General features: G+C 38.9%; 2 protein-coding genes across 23 annotated transcripts in view; both read right to left on the bottom strand.

The window, feature by feature from the left end:
* On the bottom strand, positions 1 to 20,382 carry LOC114476947 (collagen alpha-1(IX) chain). The gene is made up of 27 exons (XM_028468967.1): positions 20,345 to 20,382; positions 19,637 to 19,806; positions 15,679 to 15,802; positions 13,212 to 13,605; positions 13,046 to 13,123; positions 12,187 to 12,282; positions 12,047 to 12,100; positions 7,943 to 7,996; positions 7,812 to 7,865; positions 7,678 to 7,731; positions 7,478 to 7,531; positions 7,347 to 7,400; positions 7,219 to 7,272; positions 6,824 to 6,877; positions 6,649 to 6,693; positions 6,502 to 6,555; positions 6,369 to 6,422; positions 5,675 to 5,728; positions 5,512 to 5,583; positions 5,402 to 5,437; positions 4,176 to 4,220; positions 4,068 to 4,100; positions 3,335 to 3,481; positions 2,834 to 3,010; positions 2,323 to 2,413; positions 579 to 656; positions 1 to 334 (listed from the first exon to the last, which is right to left on the bottom strand). Exons 1-27 carry the CDS (start codon positions 20,380 to 20,382, stop codon positions 129 to 131), a joined length of 2,424 nt encoding a protein of 807 aa, XP_028324768.1. The 3' UTR covers positions 1 to 128.
* A 1,388-nt stretch (positions 20,383 to 21,770) lies between these two features.
* Positions 21,771 to 23,909, bottom strand: part of dst (dystonin) — a 119,692-nt gene continuing 117,553 nt past the window's right edge. For 20 of the 22 annotated variants that reach the window (XM_028468248.1, XM_028468254.1, XM_028468251.1 and 17 more), the window contains 2 exons: positions 23,757 to 23,883; positions 21,771 to 22,797 (listed from right to left, as the gene is read on the bottom strand). In XM_028468248.1, coding sequence (XP_028324049.1) covers positions 22,541 to 22,797; positions 23,757 to 23,883 — 384 coding nt within the window. In that variant the 3' untranslated portion in view covers positions 21,771 to 22,540. The remainder of the gene's footprint in view (positions 22,798 to 23,756; positions 23,884 to 23,909) is intronic. The other 2 variants (XM_028468258.1, XM_028468270.1) reach the window with 1 other exon arrangement.

Genomic DNA, 23,909 nt, shown 5'->3' with positions numbered 1-23,909 from the left:
GATTCACTGTTCATTTTCATATTTACATGAAGATTTTTGCTCTTTTTTGAGAAATATTTATTAACATCAAACACTCCTTTCTTAATTTTGATCCAATATCCGTATCCACATGGGCTCATTTTTAACCCCTATGGGCGATTCCTCAGTCTTCGCGGCGGTGGTTGGGGTGTCTCCTCAGCGGAGGCAGAGAGCTGAGAGCACCCAGAGGTGACGCAGACACCTGGAGGTCCTCTGAGACCTGGGTGGCCCCTGAGTCCAGGTCGGCCTACATGTCCCCGCTCGCCTTCCTTCCCAGGCTGACCATTGAAGGCTCTGCCGGGGCGACCGCGCTGACCTGTGTTCAAGGTAAAGATGTTGCTTACACCTCAGGCTTTATAGTCACCTCTGTTTGCTGAGTACAGCTGTTTTTTAGAGGTTCCAGGAACAGGGAATTTCCAAAGCAATACAGTGTTTTCTTTTTTTTTAAGCCAATAGCATTCTCATAGCTGTACAGCTCTCCCACTGAATTTTAACTGGAACATGAAACTCACTCATCAGTGAGCAAAATTTAAGCCATCAGATAAAAAACATTTAATCACCCTTTGATCCTTGATCTCCAGTGTAGCCTGATAGGCCGTGGCCTTTGGTTCCTTTATCACCTTGATCTCCTCTGTCCCCTGCATGGGACACACAAAGACAAACACAGCTCGTAGCAGGAAAGACACCAAAAACAACCCCTAAAAACATATTATTTTCAATATGAAACTTTGAATATGAAAAATATTTAACACCTTTGGAAACATTTGACACAGGTCTGGCACCAGGATGTACAGTATCTCAAACTGAGATTATACGTGCTTAATAAATGTGTAGCTTTGTGTCTTTACAGTGTTTGATTGAGGCATTCATTAAAGCAGTGGTTCTCAACCTTTTCAGTCCGCAACCCCCAGAATGAAGGTTCCACAGACCAGGAATCCCCACTGTAACTGAAGGTGTTTGAACACAAACATAAACATTCAAGAACAGTCATGTGGACAGGGTCATCTACAAGGGGGAATAAAGGGGGAGAACTTTTGGGGGCCATCCATAAAGTCAGCAAAATTATGATCAATTGTTCTATGAATCTGTGATAACCACATTTATTTATTTAATGTAATTTAAAAAGAAGGAACAATTACCGATAGTTTAAACTGGCATATAATGAACATGACAAATCCTGAATGTGGTTAAATTGGCAAAAATATGCATGAAATATGGTGAAAAGAATTTAAAAGTGACAATAATGGGATAATATGCGATACTAGGTAGGAAAAGTGGTGGAAAGGGTTTATAAGTGCCGAAAATGTTATGAAAGTGGAAAAAATGTGCAGAAAAGGCATTGAAATTAGATGGACTAATGGCAGAAATGGGAGTAATGTAACAAAAATGCATTAAAAGGAGCAAAAATATGGCAGGAAAAAGTGATGAAAGTATGTTAAATTATGGCAAGTTTGGTGTAGTTGCAGGAAAAGGGTAAAAAAAAAAAAAAAGAAAAAGGAAAAATGGGCTCAAAATGTTCAAAAAAAAAATTCCTATTTACTTGAAGGCTTTTGGCGACCCCCCTCCCAGTGTCTCATGACCCCAAATGGGGTTCTGACCCTAAGGTTAAGAACCCTTGTATCAAAGGACAACTTGTAGCTGTGGTAAAGTTTTACTATTGATGAACATTCAATCAATTCTTAACTCTTACAGAAAAAACTATAACATAAGCTGAACAATTATGAACAAAATATGATTATGATATGAAATCACATATTTAGTTCAGTAGAAATAGCATGTAAACCATTGTGTCAACCCTAACAGATGGAGAGGACAAAGAAACCTGAAAGCAGATTAACGTCAGTAGCTGAGTCCAGGTTGTCCTTGTTTCTATGGCATATTTCTTAATTTTTAGAACTATTGGATCTGATAATCTGAGCTAATAATATAATATATACTTGAATTTTCAACCCTGCACTGTCACAGCATTGGTTTACAATGAGGCTGCAGACTGTAAATGAACTGTACATCACTCCCATACTTTGACCTCTGAACTCAAATGATGACAATCGATGACAAAACATTTTGGGAATCATTGCTATTTACCGGTAAATCAATATAATGTATAAATCTTGAGGACCCCCTCGAAAATGAGATGATTCATCTCAAGGGGCTTATCCTCTAAATAAATCAATAAATGTAAATTTAACGTCTGTGCTCGGGATACTATAATTTTTACGAAACTGTTATTTTCATTAAAAGGTGTGGCAGTTGCCGAGGCAACCCTTAGTATTCATACAACGTAAATGCTAGCTCTGCTCTCACCTCTTTCTCCTTTCCTGCCTGGATCTCCAACTTCTCCATAGAATCCAGGCAGGCCCATTTCTCCACTAACGCCATCATTACCAGGATCCCCCTGAAAACATCAAAACATTACGTCTCCATTCATCACAGATAAGCTCTTATCACAACACATGAAAACATCAGTTTGGCTGGAAAACTTATCCACAACATGTATTTTTTTTTTTGTGGGGGGGGGAGTGTATGATTTGGAATGGATTAGGACAACACGTAATAATGGTGACAAGATTTCTCGATTCAAAACAGCCTTACATATCACCATTCTATTCAGACCAAGCGTCTAGTCTTTGATTAGCTCTTTTGGAGACATGGAAAATCACATTTTCATCCTTTAGCTGCCAAATATTTCAGCTCTTAAAGTCTGATCCAGACCCTTGCAAAGTGGTGGCCTTGTAATCAGACGTTGAAGAAAACAAGTACGTCAAAGACAATTGTGAACTGGTAGTTAATTCTGCTTCCAAACTAGAAAACTCACCGGGGATCCTGGGGGTCCTTTCTGTCCCGGGGGACCAGGAGCACCCATGGGGACGTCACCATACAGAGGACACACAGCTGCACATGTCCTCTTCACTGAATTGGCAAAGGTGGACATCTGCTCCAGAACCACCTTGTTACAGACCTCGATCACGTGTAGAGCCGACAGTGTGGGGCCCTGTTCATGACATCATCGCCATCGTCATAAGTGAAAGTGAAACCAACGCTAAAGCAATGGCTGAATAACTGGAGACACGTTTACATGGAAGCTTTAATTCCTGTGTGAGCATGGGTTCATATTTCTTAAATATTGAATGACCACAGTGGATTAAATAGAAACATGTGAGTGTTAGTTTGAATGAAAACAGTGAATAGAACTTGTACAGCCATTGCAGACATGGTTCTATATCAGGGCTTAAGATCATATTAATGATCTAAAGACTGAAGAAAGATGTAGATCTCATTTGCTATACATCAAGCTTTAAAATTGTGCCACACTTACAGGGGGGCCTGGGGGCCCTTGAAATCCATCTGGTCCTCCTTCACCACGAACCCCTTTGGCTCCAACTGGACCTGATCGTCCATCTGGACCTGCAGGGCCCCGCTTCCCCCGTCCTCCCTGAGGACCCTGCTTACCTCTGTCTCCAACCTACACAGCAATATCAGAAAGCCATAAACAGTGCATATATTAGAATGTAGGAAATGTTTACTGAAATATGCATTGAAATAAACAACCATTGCTTGTAAAGGATGCATTGATATTAACAACATTCAGATACCTTAAATGCACTAAACTGCAAAAACAGGAAACAAAGTATTAGAAGAGGAAGCAGAAGGTTAGTGTTAATAATTTAACAACAGACAGATAACCAGGTGAGATTACAGTGCTGGTTTCTCTTTGGCTAGTGTTTAAAAATCTGGCAAGAGTTGTGCACATTCTCTTGCACAACTGGAGAATGTGCAAGAGTCCTTTTTGAATCAACGTTAGAGTCACCGTTCTTATCACATTCACAGACGCTTCAAATATGACTGGAATGTTATTTGATTCACGTTAGATGTTTCAGAGGATCCATTTTCAAGTGACATATAAGACAGTCAGACAAAGGATTCTCACCGAACCACAGCTGCTTCCTTCAGTTACACAAACCCCCCTTTTAGGAAGGAATTATCTTAACAAAGTTACAAGAGAAGTCACAGTAAATTGAATCAAATCAGCCGATGGAATCTCAACTTACCCGGCCTTTTGGGCCCTTTTCTCCTATTTCTCCCTTTCAACCAAAAACAAATCACTGTTAGCAAATACACAGAAACAAGTGTGATGATAAAGAAATTGAGGGTAGTACCTGTGGAGCTTTAACTCCTTTCAATCCCTGGATCCCTGTGTCACCCTGCATAAAATACACAATAAACAGCATTTGGACCATATCTAAATATCATATATTAGCTTTATTTTACGGGTAATTTGTAATAAAGGACACACTACACCTTTTACGTAATAAATTGAAAATCTGAATATATGAAGCCTGAGATTGGATTTTTCTAGATTACTATGACATGTATGTGAAACAGGCTTCTGTACATGTTGCATTTTGAACCAAGCCACTCAGAATCAGCTTATGTTACAAACATCCACCACAAGTATTTACACTTATCCCTGTACGCTGCAAACTCAAGTCAAGTTGATTCATCTCAATTTTTAACTCACAACACTGGTGTTTGTAATTGATATACTATACTTTGGGCACTAACCAGTGCAAAAGTTTGAGATTAACTAATAAATGATCAAAATATTCTCACTAGCAACTCTATTAAAGTGCTAGAAATGCAATCCTCAATCCAATAGCTACAGTGTGAAAAATTGTGTTTTTTTGAAGGTTCTTCAATAGCTTTTTTCTTCTTCACTTTCCTTTATCCATTAAGTTTGTTCCCAAGCCAGCCACAGAAAGATAAACAGTAAAAAGCAATTACTGAAATAAAATCAGCGGCTTCTGTAAACATCAAGTACCAAGTCCTGAAAGAAGGTGAGGCAGTCTGTGACCTCCTGTCCAGTTATGAAGGGAAAGACCTGATGGGTGGCCTGAGCTATCTTCATCATTAACCAGTATCCTCTGTCAGCTTGTTTAAAAAATGATGAAAGATTTGGATGAATACCATTAAAAACGACCGCCAGCAATGTCATTGTGCTTTTTTTTTTTCCCCAAATACAAACGTTGCTGTCCAAACCAGAGGGAATGTCGGTTTTGAAAGGAACTTAAAATTGAAGAATTGTTTGATTGTGCCATTAAATTGTGGTTTTTCTCTCGTTTAATCTCTAGTGTTTCCAACATTGCATTGTGGGCCAAATTCTGCCTGCAATTTATACAATACAGCCTGAAAAAAGCTCAGAAAAGGAAAGCCCGATAAGGTGAAAATAGAACTACACTTTAGCTTGGGTGACGTTAAGAAAGACAAAGACAAAAACAATAAATTTGTCACTTTTGTCATTCAGAAATCATAGTGTAGTCGTCGTGCTCAGTCAAAATGAGTAAGGCAGGTGTTGTGTAATGGCCAATGAAAAAGGATGTAATACCTTAGGTCCAGGTCTTCCAGGCACACCTATATGTCCCTGTAAGGAAATGAGTTTAATGCAAAATAAACTTTAGTGGTGAATAGTCCAGAAAAGTCCTATGAACTGCTTACTGTTGGTCCAGGTGGACCAATGAATCCTGGTCGTCCTGGTTTCCCTGCAGAACCCTTGTAACCTCTTGCGCCCTTGAAGATAATAGATGTTTCAATCAAACAAAGACCTTACGTTGATTCTTAGACGTTAACGTTCAAACAAAACAACTGAAGTGTTTCTTACAGTTTGACCTTGGGGACCCATTTCACCAGCAGGCCCCAGGCTGCCCTTTTCCCCCTACAAAATAGATTAAGCATTAAGTCAATCTTTCTAAAACACATTCATAACATGTCTATTACCACAGACAGACCATCTGTTGCTGTCATAACTGCAACTGACTTTAGATAATGGACTTTTTAATTATAATTGCCATAAAAATTCTATAAAAATTTTAACTTTACGCAAAACTGGGGGACCATGTTACAGTTCTATGGATAGTTCAACACATATGTAGTTAACAATTATTGAAATATGTTTCATATCAAGTTTTCCCACATTTTATTATTAAAAAATAAATAAATCGCGGTGTATACTGATACAAAAAATACCAGAACCTATATTTTCATTGATTAGGACAACCTAAAAAGGTAACCAATACATAGGAAAGATGATAGATGATAGATATTAGTGTATTTTACAACTGATTTAGGACCCGTTATAATAAGAGATGGTTAACTTTTATTCAATTGTAATTGAACTTTAGTAATTGAGAACTTAACTGTAATTGACTTTTAGAGGATAAAAAATAATTGTAATTTAATTGAAACTGGAAGAATGCTGGTCACTGTAATTGCAATTCAATTGTAATGGAACATGGCTAATTGAAAATGTAGTTTGACCCCAACCCTGCCACAGACAACCATCATCAATGAATTACCTTGGATCCACCGCGTCCAAGTTTCCCAGTTTGTCCTTGTGGTCCTTGATAAGCCTGTGGGCCATAGATGACATTATCAACACAACGATAAAATTAATGGTAAAATGAAGCCGTAATCTGCTGTGAACAACACCTCTACTCCTGGGTCGCCATCTCTTCCAGATAAACCAGGATCACCGATGATACCCTGAATATATGGGAATGTTATTTTGAATGAGTTTGTGGCCCAATCTTACCGTAATTAGAAGTGGTAACTTTGTATTTGTAAGCAGTTAATCACCTTTTGGCCAATAGTGCCAACTCTGCCAACAGGTCCTTGGATTCCCTAGTTCCACCAGTTCAGCCATTAATAAAAACACATTCAACAAAATTCAACAAATATGTTTTGATTCACCTCAAACTGGTGCAATTTAAATTAAACAAAGGTGCCAGTGTTTTTACTTCATGATACTCACAGGCTTCCCTTTCTCTCCTGGAGTTCCCCTTTCTCCTGGATCGCCAACAATACCCTGTCAAACCATTATTAGATGAACATTTTGTGATCCGACCAACAGCAAGAGACACCCGGGAGCCTTTCCTCATACACAATGCAACTGATTCACTGTGTTTTATTTACTCGCTAGCATATGTTGTTATAGGCTTGTTTAGATTCCAGCTTGAATCGAGACACATGAACTAACATAGTTTACAGAGACAAGGGCACACAGGCCAAAAACAATGTTCTACAGTATGTCCATCCCGGGTTTTTGCCACATTAAAAGCGATTCAGGGGTTTTTGAATATAGTGGGCAGTGGAAGAATTGAATGAACCATCATGGATTTTAAAAGAAGATATCTCACTATAACCCACCTGCTTTCCTCTTGACCCAAGTTTCCCCATTGCTCCAGTTTTCCCCTTTTCACCCTAAAACATTGAGAAGAATTGGTGAGTTAAGCTTTCTAAGAATAGTGCGTTAAAATAGAATAAACCAGAAATACCTTCACTCCTTGATAGCCAGGAATTCCTTCATATCCTCTTTCCCCTTTCGCACCCTTGAGGAAGGCCAATACTTAGACATAGAGTATTACATCAAAAAACTCAACAGCAATGATTGGGAGGATTAGCTTACCATTTCTCCTGGTTTACCAGTCTTTCCAATATCTCCAGGTGGTCCCCGAACTCCCTGATATAGCATCAAGAGGAATGCACTTTGTTTTTCTTTAAAATGACTTGTTTATTCAACAGTTAATCAGCAAATTCACAGGAAAAGCTTGTAAATGTTTTATGCAACAAGTTTCATTATAGATTAAAGAATGTAACATACTTTACCTTAAAGGCTTGGGCCCCTTTTAATCCTTTTAGCCCTTTGAGACCTCGGTCCCCCTGTGATTATGACATTGTTTTAATATAGACTTTTACGCACCTCAAGGTAAAGAGAATTATTCATAATTTTCATAAAATACCATTTGGCCCCAGAGGCCTCTCATTCCTTTTTCGCCTTTGATTCCTTGTTCCCCCTGCGGATGTGTACGAGAGGTTTTATTAATCCAATTCCAGATGGAGTCAAACTTAAGAGCATCAAGACAGATCTCACCTTAGGGCCTGTCTCACCAATGCTGCCGTAGTCTCCAGTGTTACCCCGAATGCCCTACAAAAAAAGTTTGATTTAGGAAAAAGACAGATGTGATTTTTTTTTCACTGAGGCTGACACAAAAAAAAAGCAAATATAAGATGAGATGCTGGAAGAAGTGTAGGTCAGGGAACCAAAATGCACAGAAAAATGCTTGATTTGATTTGTAAAAAAGCAAAGAAATCTGTCATCTCTGCGGTTTACTGTGAAACCAAACACAGAAGGCATTAAAAGATTATAGTCAGCACTCCTGGAAACAGCTGCATCTTGACATGTACGGTCTTGTAAAAAAGCTCCTGTGAAAAGGTGATTTGTTTTTTCTTCCAAGAACAAAATGAATGTATTTATTATTTTGTCAACTCCTTACACATTTTGTTTTTTTAAAGCAGAAAGGAAACGACATGGAGACTAGACAAGACAGGAGACCAGAGCTCAACTATTTACCATCATTTAGAAAGCTACGCTAAAATGCTAGGCTAACACACACCTTTGTTTTCCCTAAAACGTGTTTTATTTTATTTTTGTCTTGTTGTGAATCGGCCTGTGTATGTTATATGTTTTTCTGGCTGCTTGTTTACATAGATAATCCCTTTTTGACCTAAAGTCTGTTTCAATTTGGCGATCAGGCTCTGGTGTCGATTCACTATCTTTTTATTTGGACTGCTTATATTTTTCTTGGCAGTCAATTGAGTTGGATGTGTTTACATAGCACTGACATAGTGTTAATACTTAAAAATGTTGATTCAACACAAAAGTCACATAGTTGGAGTCTTCTGATGGAAATTGAACACCCCGAGAATCTTTTTTTTTTTTTTTTTATACTTGTCTGCACATGCTGTCAAAGGTCAACACTACAAGAAGTGCAATCATTATGAGACAGCAATGCATGTTTTGTTATTGAAATAAAATAAATTGATTTATTTTATTGCTTAATTGTGACCATCACCAGCCCTCCCTAAGGAAGGGTAAGAAATCTTTTATTATAGGGAGAATATAAAAAGGGAGAGCAGTGTTACACCTAGGTGGAGGGGGAGGGGCAGGGGAAAGGGAGCAGGGAGGAGAGACTCAAGGTAGGAAATAGAAAAGGTGGGAAAGAATAGATTGTTTTACAGTGAGGGTGAGATGTGAAGTTGTAGAACATATTGTGCTTATCATGTTATATAATCAAGCCAGTATGGTGACAAGTGTAAAGCTTAGCTATAATGGTGGTGGCTGTGGACAGGGGGAATGAGTGAATGGTAGTACCTAAAGCAGGTATTTGGGATTAACGTGTCTAAAGTTAAGCCCAGTATGAGTTTTATCCCACATCCCAAGGCGTGCCAGTGCATCGTATACAGGATATATGTGCAAAAACCGCTACCGCAAACCCAGGAACTGCCCAGGGCCCGCAGATGCAGCCAGGCCAGCAGAAAGTGTGGGGGCCAAGGAGCCCCAGGCCACCCCCCCATGGCCGAGCAACCCCCCAGACGCCACTGAGATCCCAGGCCGAGAAGCAGCCACTGCCCCCCACACACACATCCGAGGAAGCCCCAAGCAGCCGAGCACCTAGTGCATCCCGCCACCGACCCCAACCCCCAACCCCAAGGCCTCCCGCCAGCATCCCACGCTCCCAACCACCCACTCCCAAGCACCCAACCTCCCGAGGGGAGGGGCCCATAGCCCCCACCCCAGCAGAGGAGCCAAGGCCCACGCCCAGCAGACAGCCAGAGCCGCGTCGAATGGGCAGCCGGTGGGCGCCCGCCGGTGGGCCCAGAGCCAGCAGGGACCAGACTCCAGGCCAGAAGGACCCGGAACGGAAGCAGCACCGAGAGCAGCGCCCCCAGGGACAGCGACCACGCCAAGAGATTTGGCTGTATATCTCCATCAATGCGCCAGGTCACCTTTTCATATCTTGTAGTCATAGTTACCCAGAAAGTGTTTATAGCACAGAAATGTCTTTAGTAGTGGTGCAATTCAACCATCTACCAAAGAGTCAATAATGAGGAACAAACGCAGATGGGAACAAGGTATTACACTTCATGCACATAGGAAAGGAGCTTTCTCACCATTTTAATCCTGAAGCTTGGAGGTTTATTGCTCATAAACATAGAAATCTAAACTTTATTTCACATTTGTATGGTGACACTCAGTCCAATTCCATTCTGTAAATTTTGGTAATAAACTACTCCCTAAAGACAAAGTAAACATTAAATTGATCTTATATTTATACAGGTGCATCTAAAATCTAAATAGCGCAATAAAAACTGGTAATGGAATCACCTGAAATATGGAACTCTGGCAACACTGAAATATCGCTAAAAGTTTTTACGCTTTCAGATGTTTTCATATAGAAATGTATCGCAAAAGCGCAATGGAAACACTTTTTCCGCAATTACAGGTCACGTCACGTCACGTGACGTGACGTGACGTACCTGGTCACGTGACCATTTCTCTCCGAGAAAACATGGTGCAGTACTTGTAGATAGAAGTGAAGAGCAAGACATTTCTTAGCATTATGCTATATACTACACATTATAAAATTATTACTGTCACATTAGCAAACAACAAAGGAATGCCAAGTGTTATAAGGAGCTTCAGAGCGTCCGTCTTCCTGCAGCGAAGACCCGTGGGACGAGATTTCATGGGTGTTATGAGGTTCCTGCCCAAAACAACCTTCAAAGGCAACACGGTTAAAGCGCAATTATACTTTGTTGAAACTTTAGAAATATCGCTTATTATTTGGCAAAAAACTGTAACGAAAACACAGCAAGTAAGTTTTTTCCCAATCTTTTTGCATTTACTTTCTTTTTTACAAGTAAATTTTCAAAATCCATTCATCAAATCAACAAAGACATTGTTTGTACAGATGCTGACTTACTCATCAGCAGAGCAGAGTCAACAAATATTTCCTGCAAGACTGACATGTCTCTGTCTGTCAAACGTCTGAAACCATCCCACACAATCCTGTCTGTACCAGTAAGATGGGTGGAGGTCAACCTCAAAAATGGCCGACAGCTCTCGGCGAGGCATGACTGTGAGTTTTACAGCATTTCTCAGAGTGCATGGCTCTGAACAGTATAGGACCACCCACCACTGGAGATGGAGCTGTTGATATATCAGTGCCAGGAAATGCCCTACTTGGATGCCATCAGGACGGGAGATGTTTGATTCCCAACGTGGAAGGACGTCAAAACTGCAACCAGTTACACAAGATAGAATCCTAAATGAGCTGGAGCTGCATTTCAACAGGATAATATGTAGAACGAGGGATAATTGAGGCCAGATCACATCTCTTAGTGTTTGACAAACATGGCTCGATCTGAACCACTGATCTACTGACTGCTAAATATAGATAAACACTAATAGGTTGTAAATTTGAAATGGAAGTAATCCCATCTGCAGAGACAATAAATGTGTTAATGCAAATGCACTGCTGCATGTGTAAACAGCTCCTTAGTAGAGTACTTTGTTTTATTAAAGCTGCCATAGATCTTTCATTCCCTTCCCTTATTACTGTTTCCTGTCTGGAATTATTTGGCTATAATCACCATACATATCAGGATGCAATCAACACAAAAGAAAAGGAGACAAATGCCGATCATTAGTGTCATTAGGAAGGTGCAGCCCGTGCCTGGTTTCCCAGTTTGCGAGATTTATTGCATTTGGCCTAGTTTCCCATGTGGAAAAATAAATCAATTGGTTCTTCTGCCATCAATTGTCAGTAGGAGTTAAGTCCTATATTTCAAACCGAGTGGATCTATGTTTTACGATGCAAGAAGCTATACACACTGAATGTTTTTGCATCTACTTCAGTTTGTATTTATCTTGGACTCATATTAAAGAAAAGTAAAAAGCAAGTAAATAAATAAAAAAAATCAGTTTCCTGTTTCTTCTGCTTTCTCCCTGTTGTGTTTTGCTTCACTTGTCATTTTTCACTGCTTTGCTCCTAACTCGCATGGATGAGTTTTACAGCCACTTTAACCCTTTCACCACGCAGCGAGAGGAAAAAGATTCCGCTCAGGGAACAATCAAACAAGATTTGTCGAGCATAAAACCAAGTTTTACAATTGCTTTGCTGACTCAGTTTACCCAGTTTCCTTGTCTTCCTGCATCTCCGGCGTGTCCAGGTAGACCTCTGTGACCCTGTGGATGGATAAAAAACATCAGCCAACGCAGGTTCAGCTGGTCTTAGTTATCATTAGGCTCAAAAACCCAGTAGATGTTCTCACCACTGGTCCTGGAGGACCCTGAACACCAGGTTGTCCATGCATACATTTGCAAGATGCTCTTCCAGCAGTCAGCCCGATCTCTGCATAGCCTCCACACTGGAGAGCAAGGACGGCATCGAAATGTCAAAAGAAATCCACACATACAGTTTATCAGTGGTTCCCAACCATTTTTAGGTCATGACCCCATTTTGATATAAAGAAAATTTGGATACTTTTTCTTCTAAAATTAGTTTTTGACCATGTTTGGTTTTCTGGGTTAGAAATACAGAACAGCAAGGATGTATGTATACATGTATATGTATATATGTTTTAAATTTGTATTTCCTTTTTCATTTTCAATTAATATTTTGTTCAATATTTCCATTGTGTTTTGATACTGATTTTTGTTTATTTTGGTAATAAATTATTTTTTTCCTTATATATCAAATATTAATTGTGCATTTTTCTGATTTTATAATTGTTTTTTGTCGATTGAAAGGGGTGGAACTCTTATACAAGCCTTTGGGGCTTCGTTCCCTCCTTGAACCTTTAATATAGTTTTTTCTTAAATGTGTGCCTAATAAATAAACAAAAAAAAAATTAAATAAGTGACAAGTTGTGCCAGCTCAGTCATTTGTATAGTGCATTTTATTCTAAATAGATTTATACTTGGGAAAATGAAAGTATAGAATACAGTGAGTGTTGTTTTAAATGTAAATAACATTCTTAATCAGTATTTCTTTTTTTAATGAATTACTAGACATTTCAGGCAATCCCTATTTAAATTCCAGGCGACCCCACATGGGGTCACGACCCCAAGGTTGAAAAACACTGTACTATATGTTTGAAAGGACACTGATTTGGATTATTGACGACTCACCACGCTAGACAGCTCACAGCAGCCCTCTGAATAGGCCTTCTCTGGGTCACATGACACTTCCATCTGTTGGAGGTCGACCTAGGAAGTAGAAACAGATAAAGTCATCGTGTCAGGATGTGTCACAAACATAGATATGTCACGTTTGAATTCCAATCCGTCGTCTTACAGACACTTTGCGATCTCTTGGCGTGCGTTTGACGATGGCGGCGCGACCATGTTGGATGACTGGTCTTGGTTCGTCGATGGGCTGCACACTGACCTCCTCACAGTCGATCAGTAGCTTCACCTGTGGACCTTCCACACTCAGTGCCAACTTGTGCCACTCTCCATCAAACAACCTCTCGACACCGCTGAAGGTCCTCAACATCTGGCTCCCGCGTGGGCCCACGTAGAAGAAATCTACAGAGCGCGTGTCACCATGGAAACGCAGGCCAACCTGCTCTCGTCCTTCAGGATCGCTGACCTGCCAAAGGTCCCAAGATGATTGGGCAGCGTCTTTGGTGACTTTAAATGTTGCAATGACAGAGTAGTCAGAGGGAAATCCATCTGGATACACGTCACTGTGGAATAAGGAGTCAGAGTCGAGGCCCGCAGAGCGTAAAGCTTTTGTAGGAACATGAGGAACAGGAAATGTTTACATGTCAAAGCTCAGCTTGTCCTAAATTGCACAAAAAAATACAACTGCTTGTTCATGAAAACTCCACACAGAAAAGACCAGGGTTTGAACCCATGACCTTCTTCATATGTGGAGTTTGCAGAAGGAGTTTTCCCAAAATTTATTCTAAAAAATATATAAAATGGTTTTCTGCTGCTTTGAGTCTAACATATTACTGTTAGTTTCATATCACAGATGTTAGTTCTACCTCAGGTGTGTACTAGTATAAGTTTTCAGTGAAATGGTCCCTAACTTTTGAGACTTTAGGTTGGTTTTTCTTCTGTTGCGCAATTCTTCTTCACAATGTAAATGGTGAAGCGACACTGCCCCCAGCAGTTCATGTATGGCAGCAAAAAATTAAACAGAAAGCTGCCACCAGCCTGATTTTATCATGAACGACGCGTCGACGTAAATTTCTGTAGTCAACATTATCAATCATGTTACTACAGTGGCCGTAAAAAGCTCACAATCAAACACAAAATGAAGAACCCCACAACGCAACACAAAACGCAACGGGAACTCACAACACAACACAGAGTGACGAACGCCACAACGCAACACAACATGAAAGCACACACAAACACAACACAACACAGAATGATGAATGCCACAACGCTACACAACACGAAAGCGCGCACAAATACAAACCCTACAACACAACACGAACGCAGTCTGGTAAAAATCCACGAAGAAGAGTGACGTTAACGTTGGCGTCAGTGACCGATCCTTTCACGGATTTTTACCGGACTGCTTTCGTGTTGTGTTGTGAGGTTTGTATTTGTGTGCGTTTTCGTTTTGTATTGTGTGGTGAGCTGTTACGGCCATTTTTGTATTATTGTATATGTTACGTACATTGTGGTTGGTGTGAATCTCAAGATGATCTATAAAAATAATTCTATTATTATGATTATTGCACGTATTTCTCTCTCTTAGGTGAGGTTTCAGGTGATTTCATGTGCCTTGTGCCTGAAATGTGTTTTAAAAATGCATTTTCCCTGGCTGTTGTACATTTTATACAGTGTAATTCACCCTCTTTAAAACCAGATAACACATCCCTGCGCAACAACTATACATTACAGGAATAGGTTTCAAAGTTGTGAATAAAGTGATGAGATTTCCTGAAAGAAACTGATCACGTGTTTGCTGCGGAAGCAATTCACTTATGCGAAAAACAGGTGCGCTACATTGATTTTGATAGAAAAAACACATGTGCTGTGTCATGGCCCTAATTTGTATCTCATCATATTCACACAGGGGGAAAAAATTTTTATCATCTGAATAAGTTTTTCCAAACATTGTTGTACATTTTCAATTATCAAATCAATCCAAACTATCAATTAATTATAGATATTATCATAAAAGAAATTGATCTTGTATAACTGTCACTAACGGTGCATTTCCACTATTTGTAGCATGGAAATAACACACAATAAATCATTTTACTCACAGTATACTTGTACTGCTGACAAGTGCCAACTACTGACAAAATAATAAATAATGCTAATGAAAAAATATGACTATAGATATAAATACACTGATGCGTATCTATAGAAAAATAATTATATCAAACATATTACACTCATTATTTAGAATTATTAATCATTTATAATTCAGCCCAGTATAAATGGTAATAGTACTTATAGTAGAATATCTGAGGCGGGAATAACGTTGACTTTGCTTGTTAAATGTGATGGCAGTGAAAAAAAGATATTGTAGTATGATTTTAATAAAATTGCAGGGTGGTTAAATTATCTTTTTTTTGTTGTATTTTGTATATTTTTGCCCTCTTTATGAGTGTTTATGGAGTCGTATTTTATAATTTTGTTCACATTTTGCGTGTTTTTGTTATTTTGTGCATTTAGTTTGAGGGCCACATGTGGCCCCCGGGCCACCATGGGCCTATTGTCTGCTGACAGTGTAAACATATCTTTATGCTTTCTAGGGGACTTCATCCCCCCCTCTTGGATGGGTTGCGTACCTCATTGATCTTCGTAGATGGATAAAGGGATTGACGCGGAAAGCGATCACCTCAGGTTGAGAACCGTCCACTTTCTTCACAACTTTAGAGTCAGGCACACGGAACTCCTCCAGCAGATCCAAACCTCACAACAGAAACACAAACGTTAGAGGGATTCAGAACCAAAAGCATGATTAAAGCACCTACAAATCCAAGTCCATGGTTCTCGACCGGAAAAAGGTGGAGTGCCTTCTCCGGGTTGGAGATGAGGTTCTGCCCCTGGTGGAGGAGTTCAAGTACCTCGGGGTCTTGTTCACGAGTGAGGGAAGGATGGAGCGAGAGATCAACAGGCGGATTGGTGCGGGGTCTGCAGTGATGCGGAGTCTGCACCAGTCCGTCATTGTAAAAAGGGAGCTGAGCCAAAAAGCGAAGCTCTCGATTTACAGGTCGGTCTACGTTCCAACCCTCACCTATGGTCATGAACTTTGGGTCATGACCGAAAGAACAAGATCACGGGTACAAGCGGCCGAAATGAGTTTCCTCCGTAGGGTGGCTGGGCTCTTCCTTAGAGATAGGGTGAGAAGCTCAGTCATTCGGGAGGGGCTCAAAGTAGAGTCGCTGCTCCTCCGCATCGAGAAGAGCCAGATGAGGTGGCTCGGGCACCTAATTAGGATGCCCCCTGAACGCCTGCCTAGTGAGGCGTTCAGGGCACGTCCCTCCGGAAGGAGGCCCCGGGGAAGACCCAGGACACGCTGGAGAGACTATGTCTCTTGGCTGGCCTGGGAACGTCTCGGGGTCCCCCCGGAAGAGCTGGAGGAAGTGGCCGGGGAGAGGGAAGTCTGGGCCTCCCTACTGAGGATGCTGCCCCCGCGACCCAGAAACGGCTAAGCGGGAGAAGATGGATGGATGGATGGAAGCATGATTAAAAAGTTATATCGCATGTGAATCACTAATACAGACGTGGGATGTGATCAATCAAGACTGTTGTAAGGCATTTTCCTCCTGAAATGTGCACTGTCAGCTTTCCCAAACACTTTTGTGCGGAACGACGTTAGCATATTTGGTTTGCTAGCATTGAGCAGCGAGTAAAGCATATTATTACAACCTTTACAGAAAATACTATACCTTAAAAAAACACACACAATGTTGTTTTATTTCATCAATCTTGCCTTTAAGTCCTTTAGGACTTCAGACACTTTTAAATCAACTCTGCTATCACATGTTTTGGATTATTAGCTTAGCCAAACTTCAACGGAGCCTTGGGGCTCGCTGCCAAGATTCCTGAGAGAAATATCACTTTTAAAGAAGTCCTTTATCTGCAAAAGCCCATCAAAGCATGTTTTGCTTGAAGGAAAAAGGTGAAAAATGGCAGTAGCTGTGATAAGAAGTTCATGTTCACAGCCTTTGGGCCTCCTGCTGTCAGTTCTATCGATCCTCATGGGGTTGGCGGCAAAATGGAAAAATGGTGGATTTTAGCCCAACAGCACCCTCTGCTGGATTTGTTATAAAATTACAAGCTACACCATATCAGAGACATGGATTATTGATTAATATTTGTTATGGTTTTCTCACTAAAGTTTTTTAATTTATACATGGAAATGTAAGCATTCAGCAGAGGTGTAAAGAGTACTGATATATTCTACTCAAGTAGAAGTAATGTTACTTGATTGAAATTGTACTCAAGTACAAGTACAAGTAAGTCATCCATAAAATACTCAAGTACAAGTAAGTTATACATAAAATACTCAAGTACAAGTAAGTCATACATAAAATACTCAAGTACAAGTAAGTCATACATAAAATACTCAAGTACAAGTAAGTCATACATAAAATACTCAAGTACAAGTAAGTTATACATAAAATACTCAAGTACAAGTAAGTTATACATAAAATACTCAAGTACAAGTAAGTTATACATAAAATACTCAAGTACAAGTAAGTTATACATAAAATACTCAAGTACAAGTAAGTCATACATAAAATACTCAAGTACAAGTAAGTTATACATAAAATACTCAAGTACAAGTAAGTCATACATAAAATACTCAAGTACAAGTAAGTTATACATAAAAATACTCAAGTACAAGTAAGTTATACATAAAATACTCAAGTACAAGTAAGTTATACATAAAATACTCAAGTACAAGTAAGTTATACATAAAATACTCAAGTACAAGTAAGTTATACATAAAATACTCAAGTACAAGTAAGTTATACATAAAATACTCAAGTACAAGTAAGTTATACATAAAATACTCAAGTACAAGTGAAAAGTAGCTCAATTAAATAGTACTCAAAGTAAAAGTTACTAGTTACTTTTACTTCCCACGTTTATTTTTGGTAAAATTCTCAGGCTGAAATAATAATGATAATAATAATAATAATGATAATAATAATAATAATGATAATAATAATAATAATAATTATTATTATTATTATTTAAAAATATACATAAAATAATAATAACTAATAAATGCTGTGAGAAAATCCCTCTCATTCTATGCTGTTTTACGTTTAATCTGATTGGTCGGCTATGATGTGATGCTTTTGATTGCTGTCTGGTTATTTCATTTTTGGTAGTTTCGCAATGTATGTTGATCATTTTAAAAGTCAAACTAATAATTTACTTGGTAACAGTTGGGTGTAGATTTATTGAAGTGTGTTTTTTTTTTTAATAATAATAGATTTTTTTTTATTTAAGTGATTTTTTTGGGGGGATTGGATAAAAAAAGACACAAATCTACCTCTATAGTTTATGTATCTCACTTGTGTCAATATGTAATGAATTACTTTACTTAATTTAAAATGTACTTAAGTACGAGCAAAATTACTGATTTAGAAATATATACACATAAAAGAAACTCAATTACTACAACACGAGCACTTTTAATACGTTACTTTCACCTCGGGTATTTAGAACAGATTAAAAATTGTGTGCAGAGGAAAATTTGCGTTTAAAAAGTCTGATGCATTTTAAATAATGACTTTCTCACAAAGGTTTGAACTTACTTGCTAAGCTTTGACAATGAGCCAATGCCCACACAGTAAAGAGTGCTGCAAACAGCAGCTTATTCCTCCAGGCTGCCATTTTCTATTGCTGAAGTCCACTATAACTGCCTGTTGGAGAAAACATAAAAATAAGAAATAAAGTGATCTGTAATTAAAAGCAAAACCAATACAAAAAATGAGTGTAAAAACCATTGAAATATGCATCAAAAATATTATTAGTTTGTTTAACATTGATTGTTTTTATTGCTGCATTAACAAGATTGATCTGCTTTTCTGAATCATATAGAGCAGGTTTTTCAACCTTGGGGTCATCTGAAATGGTTAGTAATAATAAAATAAAGAAATGACTGATTAAAATGTATTTTCTATTTTTCAGAATTTATGTCTTTATCTATTTTTGTAATTTTGCACAGTTTTTTTTTAAAAAAAAAAACCCAATAGATAATGTCACAGAAATGACAGAGCTTTTGAAATGAAAACACCACATATTCTCAAACAAGTGTACTTTCACTTTCTCAAATATAAATCTATAGTTCAAATAAAATGCAGTATAAAAATAGTCACTTTATGCACTAATTTTGGCTACAACAAACTTAATTAATAAGAAAAATTAAAAAAAAAAAAAAATAGTTTTCGACAAAGAAAGACTCTGGGGTCACCAGAAATGTGTGATATAAAAATGAAAAAAGCCTAATATAAAAGGTTGGGAACCACTGATATTTAGAGGATTATATTTAGGAGGAAGTGAGATTAATTAACTAATTAAAAAATCCAGCAGGGAATGTTAATACATTATCTTTGGGTCATTTTTCAAACAACCACAGTAACACCTATTTTAATTTGATGCATATTACCTGTACATGAACAAAATGTAAACCCATTTATAACTAACACAACATGTTTTTGAGATGACTTACATATTCGTGAAAAACAAAGGGCTCCTGCTGAAGGATCTTTTCCAGTCCCTGACGTGAGGATGTATCCAGATCTAAAGAGCCATCCTGGGGCCAGTGTTTGTGCTGAACAGGAGGACCATTCACACCAGGAGCTCTGGACCTCCGAGGAACCTGACCCCTGTGCTCCACTCCACCATTAGCCCCCAGGGGATCAGCCTGTTCCCATAGGTTGCAGTGCTCACACCTGCACCATCAGCACATCAGGGACACTGAGAAAATACCATTTTCAGGGACATTTTATGGAAAACAAGAATTTTTTTTAAAGCAGGAGCATATTTGAATTATCAACTATGGGGAATATATAATATCACTCAAAGTATTTATTGCAGTTCATATTTAGCTATGACCTGTACAGTGTTGTTTTTACACTATACCATTGGTTTAATAACAGAATGCTTTAGAGAGAACGGCGTAGATATATGCTTTAAAACGGCTAAATGTGCTTTGTAAATGTACACATTGGACATTATTTTTCCATCTGCACTCACACTAAGAGTAAGATGTAGTATGTCACAGCCAAACACAAGACGCTCTGCAAACATTCCTCTCAGACAGAACCACACCTTCAATGTACACAAGCAACACACAGACTCCTGAAATACCTTCATATTAATCAGAGATAACGGCTGAAAACTATCAATTACAACATTCAAATTTAAAAAAAAAAAAAAAAAAAAAAAAAAAAAAAAAAAAAAAAAAGAGTACACAGTAGGGTGGTTCACCAAACTTTTGCCAGATCGCTTTTTTTCGCCTTGTTCATATGGACATTGTAAGAATACGCACCAAAAATGGAGTCAATCGTTGCAAATTTAGAGTTGGCACTTTTTCACAATGTTCTTACTCATTTAGTATAAATACAGGGAGAAACTATTAACGACCATTATACTTACTTTTATATCTTTAAAGTTTCTGGTATCTGTGAAAGTTACACATTCTTTGGTTGAGCAATAAAAATTGTTATATTGGCTTAATTTTTGGTACAGATGTTCAAATTCTCAACAGGAACAAGGCAAATTGCGATTCGGCAAAATTTTGGAAAACTTTTTTATACCATTATATCGTGAACTACACTAGTGCAAAGTGTTCATTCTTTATAGTAGCTACTACTAAGGAATGGAAGCTACTGTATATACGTGCTTATGTGTAGAATTGCACGGGTACACAACTTGAAATGTAATAATTTTAGCTACTTTAAATTTACAGTAATTTAGCTGCATACCGTGAAGAGCATTGTGAGAAAAAGAGCAGAGCACAGTGGCATAGAGGGTAGTATATCTGCCATACAGTGAGAAAGACCTGAGTTTGACCCCTGGACTTGAACCTGGAATGAATACCAATACGTTATCACAGGCAATAAATAGAATGGGCTACACTTTAAAAATTGTATTTCAGCAGTTGTTCATGTAACTCAAAATTCTGAGTGAATTTAATTCAGATTTTCAGCTTCAGTGAAGGAGGTCTAATACCTGATATTCTTGTTTGAGTTCAAACATATCATTTCAAGGTTATTAGAAAAGGTCATTTTCATTAAACCATAGCATCAGGTTTGTAGCTGGTTTGAACCCCACCATGGGTCGTTACTTTAGGCCAGTGTTTTTCAACCTTGGGGTTGTGACCACACACGGGGTCGCCCGGAATTCAAATGATCGCCTGAAATGTCTAGTAGACTACATGATTAAAATTCCATATTTTTATTATCCCCTCACACAATCTCAAAGAACTGTACTTTATACTTTCCCCCTTTTCAACTAGTTAAAATAAAATGCAGAGGAACATTTCCGAGCTGGCATAATTTGTCACTTGGCTACTCGTTACAAAATATAACAAATATGATTAAAAACTACTTTAATTCTAGAAAGAAAGAAAAATGTCTCTGGGGTTGGCCCTATAGGCCCTTGAGCAAGGCTTTTTACTTTAATTGCTCTTCAGTGCTGCAGCTCCGGGGGCAGAAGTAAAGGAAAGAAGAAGATAACATAAGGTCGGAGCAGTATTTTACTTCTGGGTTTCTATAGATTATTGAGTTGGAAAAACTGCAAACTTTAAGTTGACTTGCCTTCATTTGAAGTTGCACAAATGCAAAACATTGATTTGAGAGCAATGACTTTATCAAGGGTGGTAAAAAAAGAAGAGAAAAGAAGGAGGAGCACGTTCCGGTCTACACCAGTTTCTGGTGGCTGCAAGCAGGTTTATTATAACAAAGTCAGCTCTACTGGAAGGAACGCTACATTGACATGGATGCACAGAGAATGTGTACGTGGAGTGACACCTCTACGAGGTCATTGGGCACGTAGCTGTTAAGTGGTAAAACAAAAAGTGAGTTGCTGCGGCCAAACAATAGTGACACTAGATCTTACAAGGGTTCTGCTACTTACCTTGAAAGAGGAATTGTTTAAAGGTTTCGGCCTTTTACATTGCATTGCCCCCTTTAATGCAAGGTGGCAGTTTATCATAGCACTTACATCGAGAATTGCACCACCTACTCCAAACATAATCATCATCATACATACATTACAGTACATTCAGTAACTCCTAGAGCTCTAGCCTGAATCTTGCCCTTCATTAATACATAGAAATGTTAATTAACTGTCCAACATGGTCAATCTCCTGATTTCTAGTGTCCATCAAATCTCTAAAGGATTTGCATAAATAAAATACAATTCAAAAAACAAACAAGTTTGGACATTTTTCACATCAAATGAAATACATTAAAAACAAATGCACAAGGCCATTAATTGTCCATCTGCACACAATAATAAACCACAGTTCATCTCAACGGAATATTTTACATCTTTTCAACTATATTTAAATAACACACATTTGCAGTCTTTTCAGGCTTTCATCTCCAGTGTTCCAGTGTCCATTATGTGTCTAGGGTGTAACAGGCTGTTTGGAGTTTTGTTTGTATTGATGGCCTCTGACTATCGCTTGGGTCCTCTGGCCAGTTTGCTAGTGGAAGTGGTTCTTTTCTGAGGAGTTGGGATCTTGGTGGGTTTTACCCCGTGTTGGCGTGACGCAGAGCGAGGTGTTGCTCTTGTCGAGTCACCAACTGTCTCGGACATATCTGAGCACACCGACTGGATGTCCGAGATGTCAAAGTCAGAAGCGTCGCTCCCTCTGCGACTGCTTCCTCTGCTTCCAGCTTTGCTTCCTGGGCGACTAGAGTTTTTCCTCAGTTCTGGACAAAGATATTTGACATTCAAAAGACTGTTTGTAGAGTTTCATAGGCCTGACAGTGTTTGCATCTTTATCCATAATACAGGGGTGTCAAACTCATTTTGGTTCAAGGGCCAAATACGGACCAGTTGGATCACAAGTGGGCCGCAGGTTTTAGGTGGGAAAATGAACAATTTCATCATTAATGTGCCAAAATTTTGCACTTCCAGTTATAAATTAGACAAAGTATGGAAGGCATCAACAATATCTATGCAATAAGTGGCACTTAAATGTCCTTTGATTCTTTCTGAAAAATTTTGAGTTCTTTCAAATAAAATTTTACAAATTGAGCATCGCGTTAGTTCAGGCAAGCACAGAAATCTAGCTAGCCAGCCCTATCAGCTGACAGTAGCTGTTAGCAACAGACAGTATACTCCCCTAATTCAGTTAATCATCCAGCTGATTGTGTTCCATGCTTAAAGTTGGTCTCAGTGCTGCATTTAAACAACTGCAACACGCTTACTTACGCACGCTTCGTCCGCAAACGCCTTGCAACCCACCCCCGCTCCTCCTCTTCTGTCTAATTAAACAGTCTTCTGTTGCCATCTAACGTCTGAGCTTCTGTTCCAAGGGGTTCTGCTGACCGCTCTCTCTGCTTATGCCTCTCCATGTAGCAAAAGAAAAACAAGGAGGAGCTCTGTTTGTTTGGGCTTTCCACGCAGCTGCTGGAATGGCAGAGAGGTCACATAACAGAGCCTTACTGCCAAATCTAAACTGCATGCTAAATAAAACAATTTGACTAAAGTGATCCTGATTGAACTGAATTATTTGGTAATTTACGCAATGAATCATGTTTTCTCTGTCATTTTCACTTCCAGCAAGCTTATTCGGATGATCTGATGGGCCGGATTTGGCCCCCGGGCCTTGAGTTTGACACGTGCCCTTAAATGTTCTGAGTTGTTACTTGAAGTCTTCACTTACCACCTGTTGCCTGTGTTCGAGCTTTCAGTACAGCAGTTTTGATTAAAGTTCCCTCCTCGGCAGATTGGAAACCTTTCCCGGACAAGTAACCAGGAAGACGCAACTTGCTGCCTTGAACTGCCGCACTCTGCAACACCCAAAACCTTCATTACT

The sequence above is a fragment of the Gouania willdenowi genome, chromosome 15, assembly GCF_900634775.1.
Source record: "Gouania willdenowi chromosome 15, fGouWil2.1, whole genome shotgun sequence".
In the NCBI taxonomy this organism is placed as follows: Eukaryota; Metazoa; Chordata; class Actinopteri; order Blenniiformes; family Gobiesocidae; genus Gouania; species Gouania willdenowi.
This window is presented reverse-complemented; position numbering and strand designations above follow the sequence as displayed.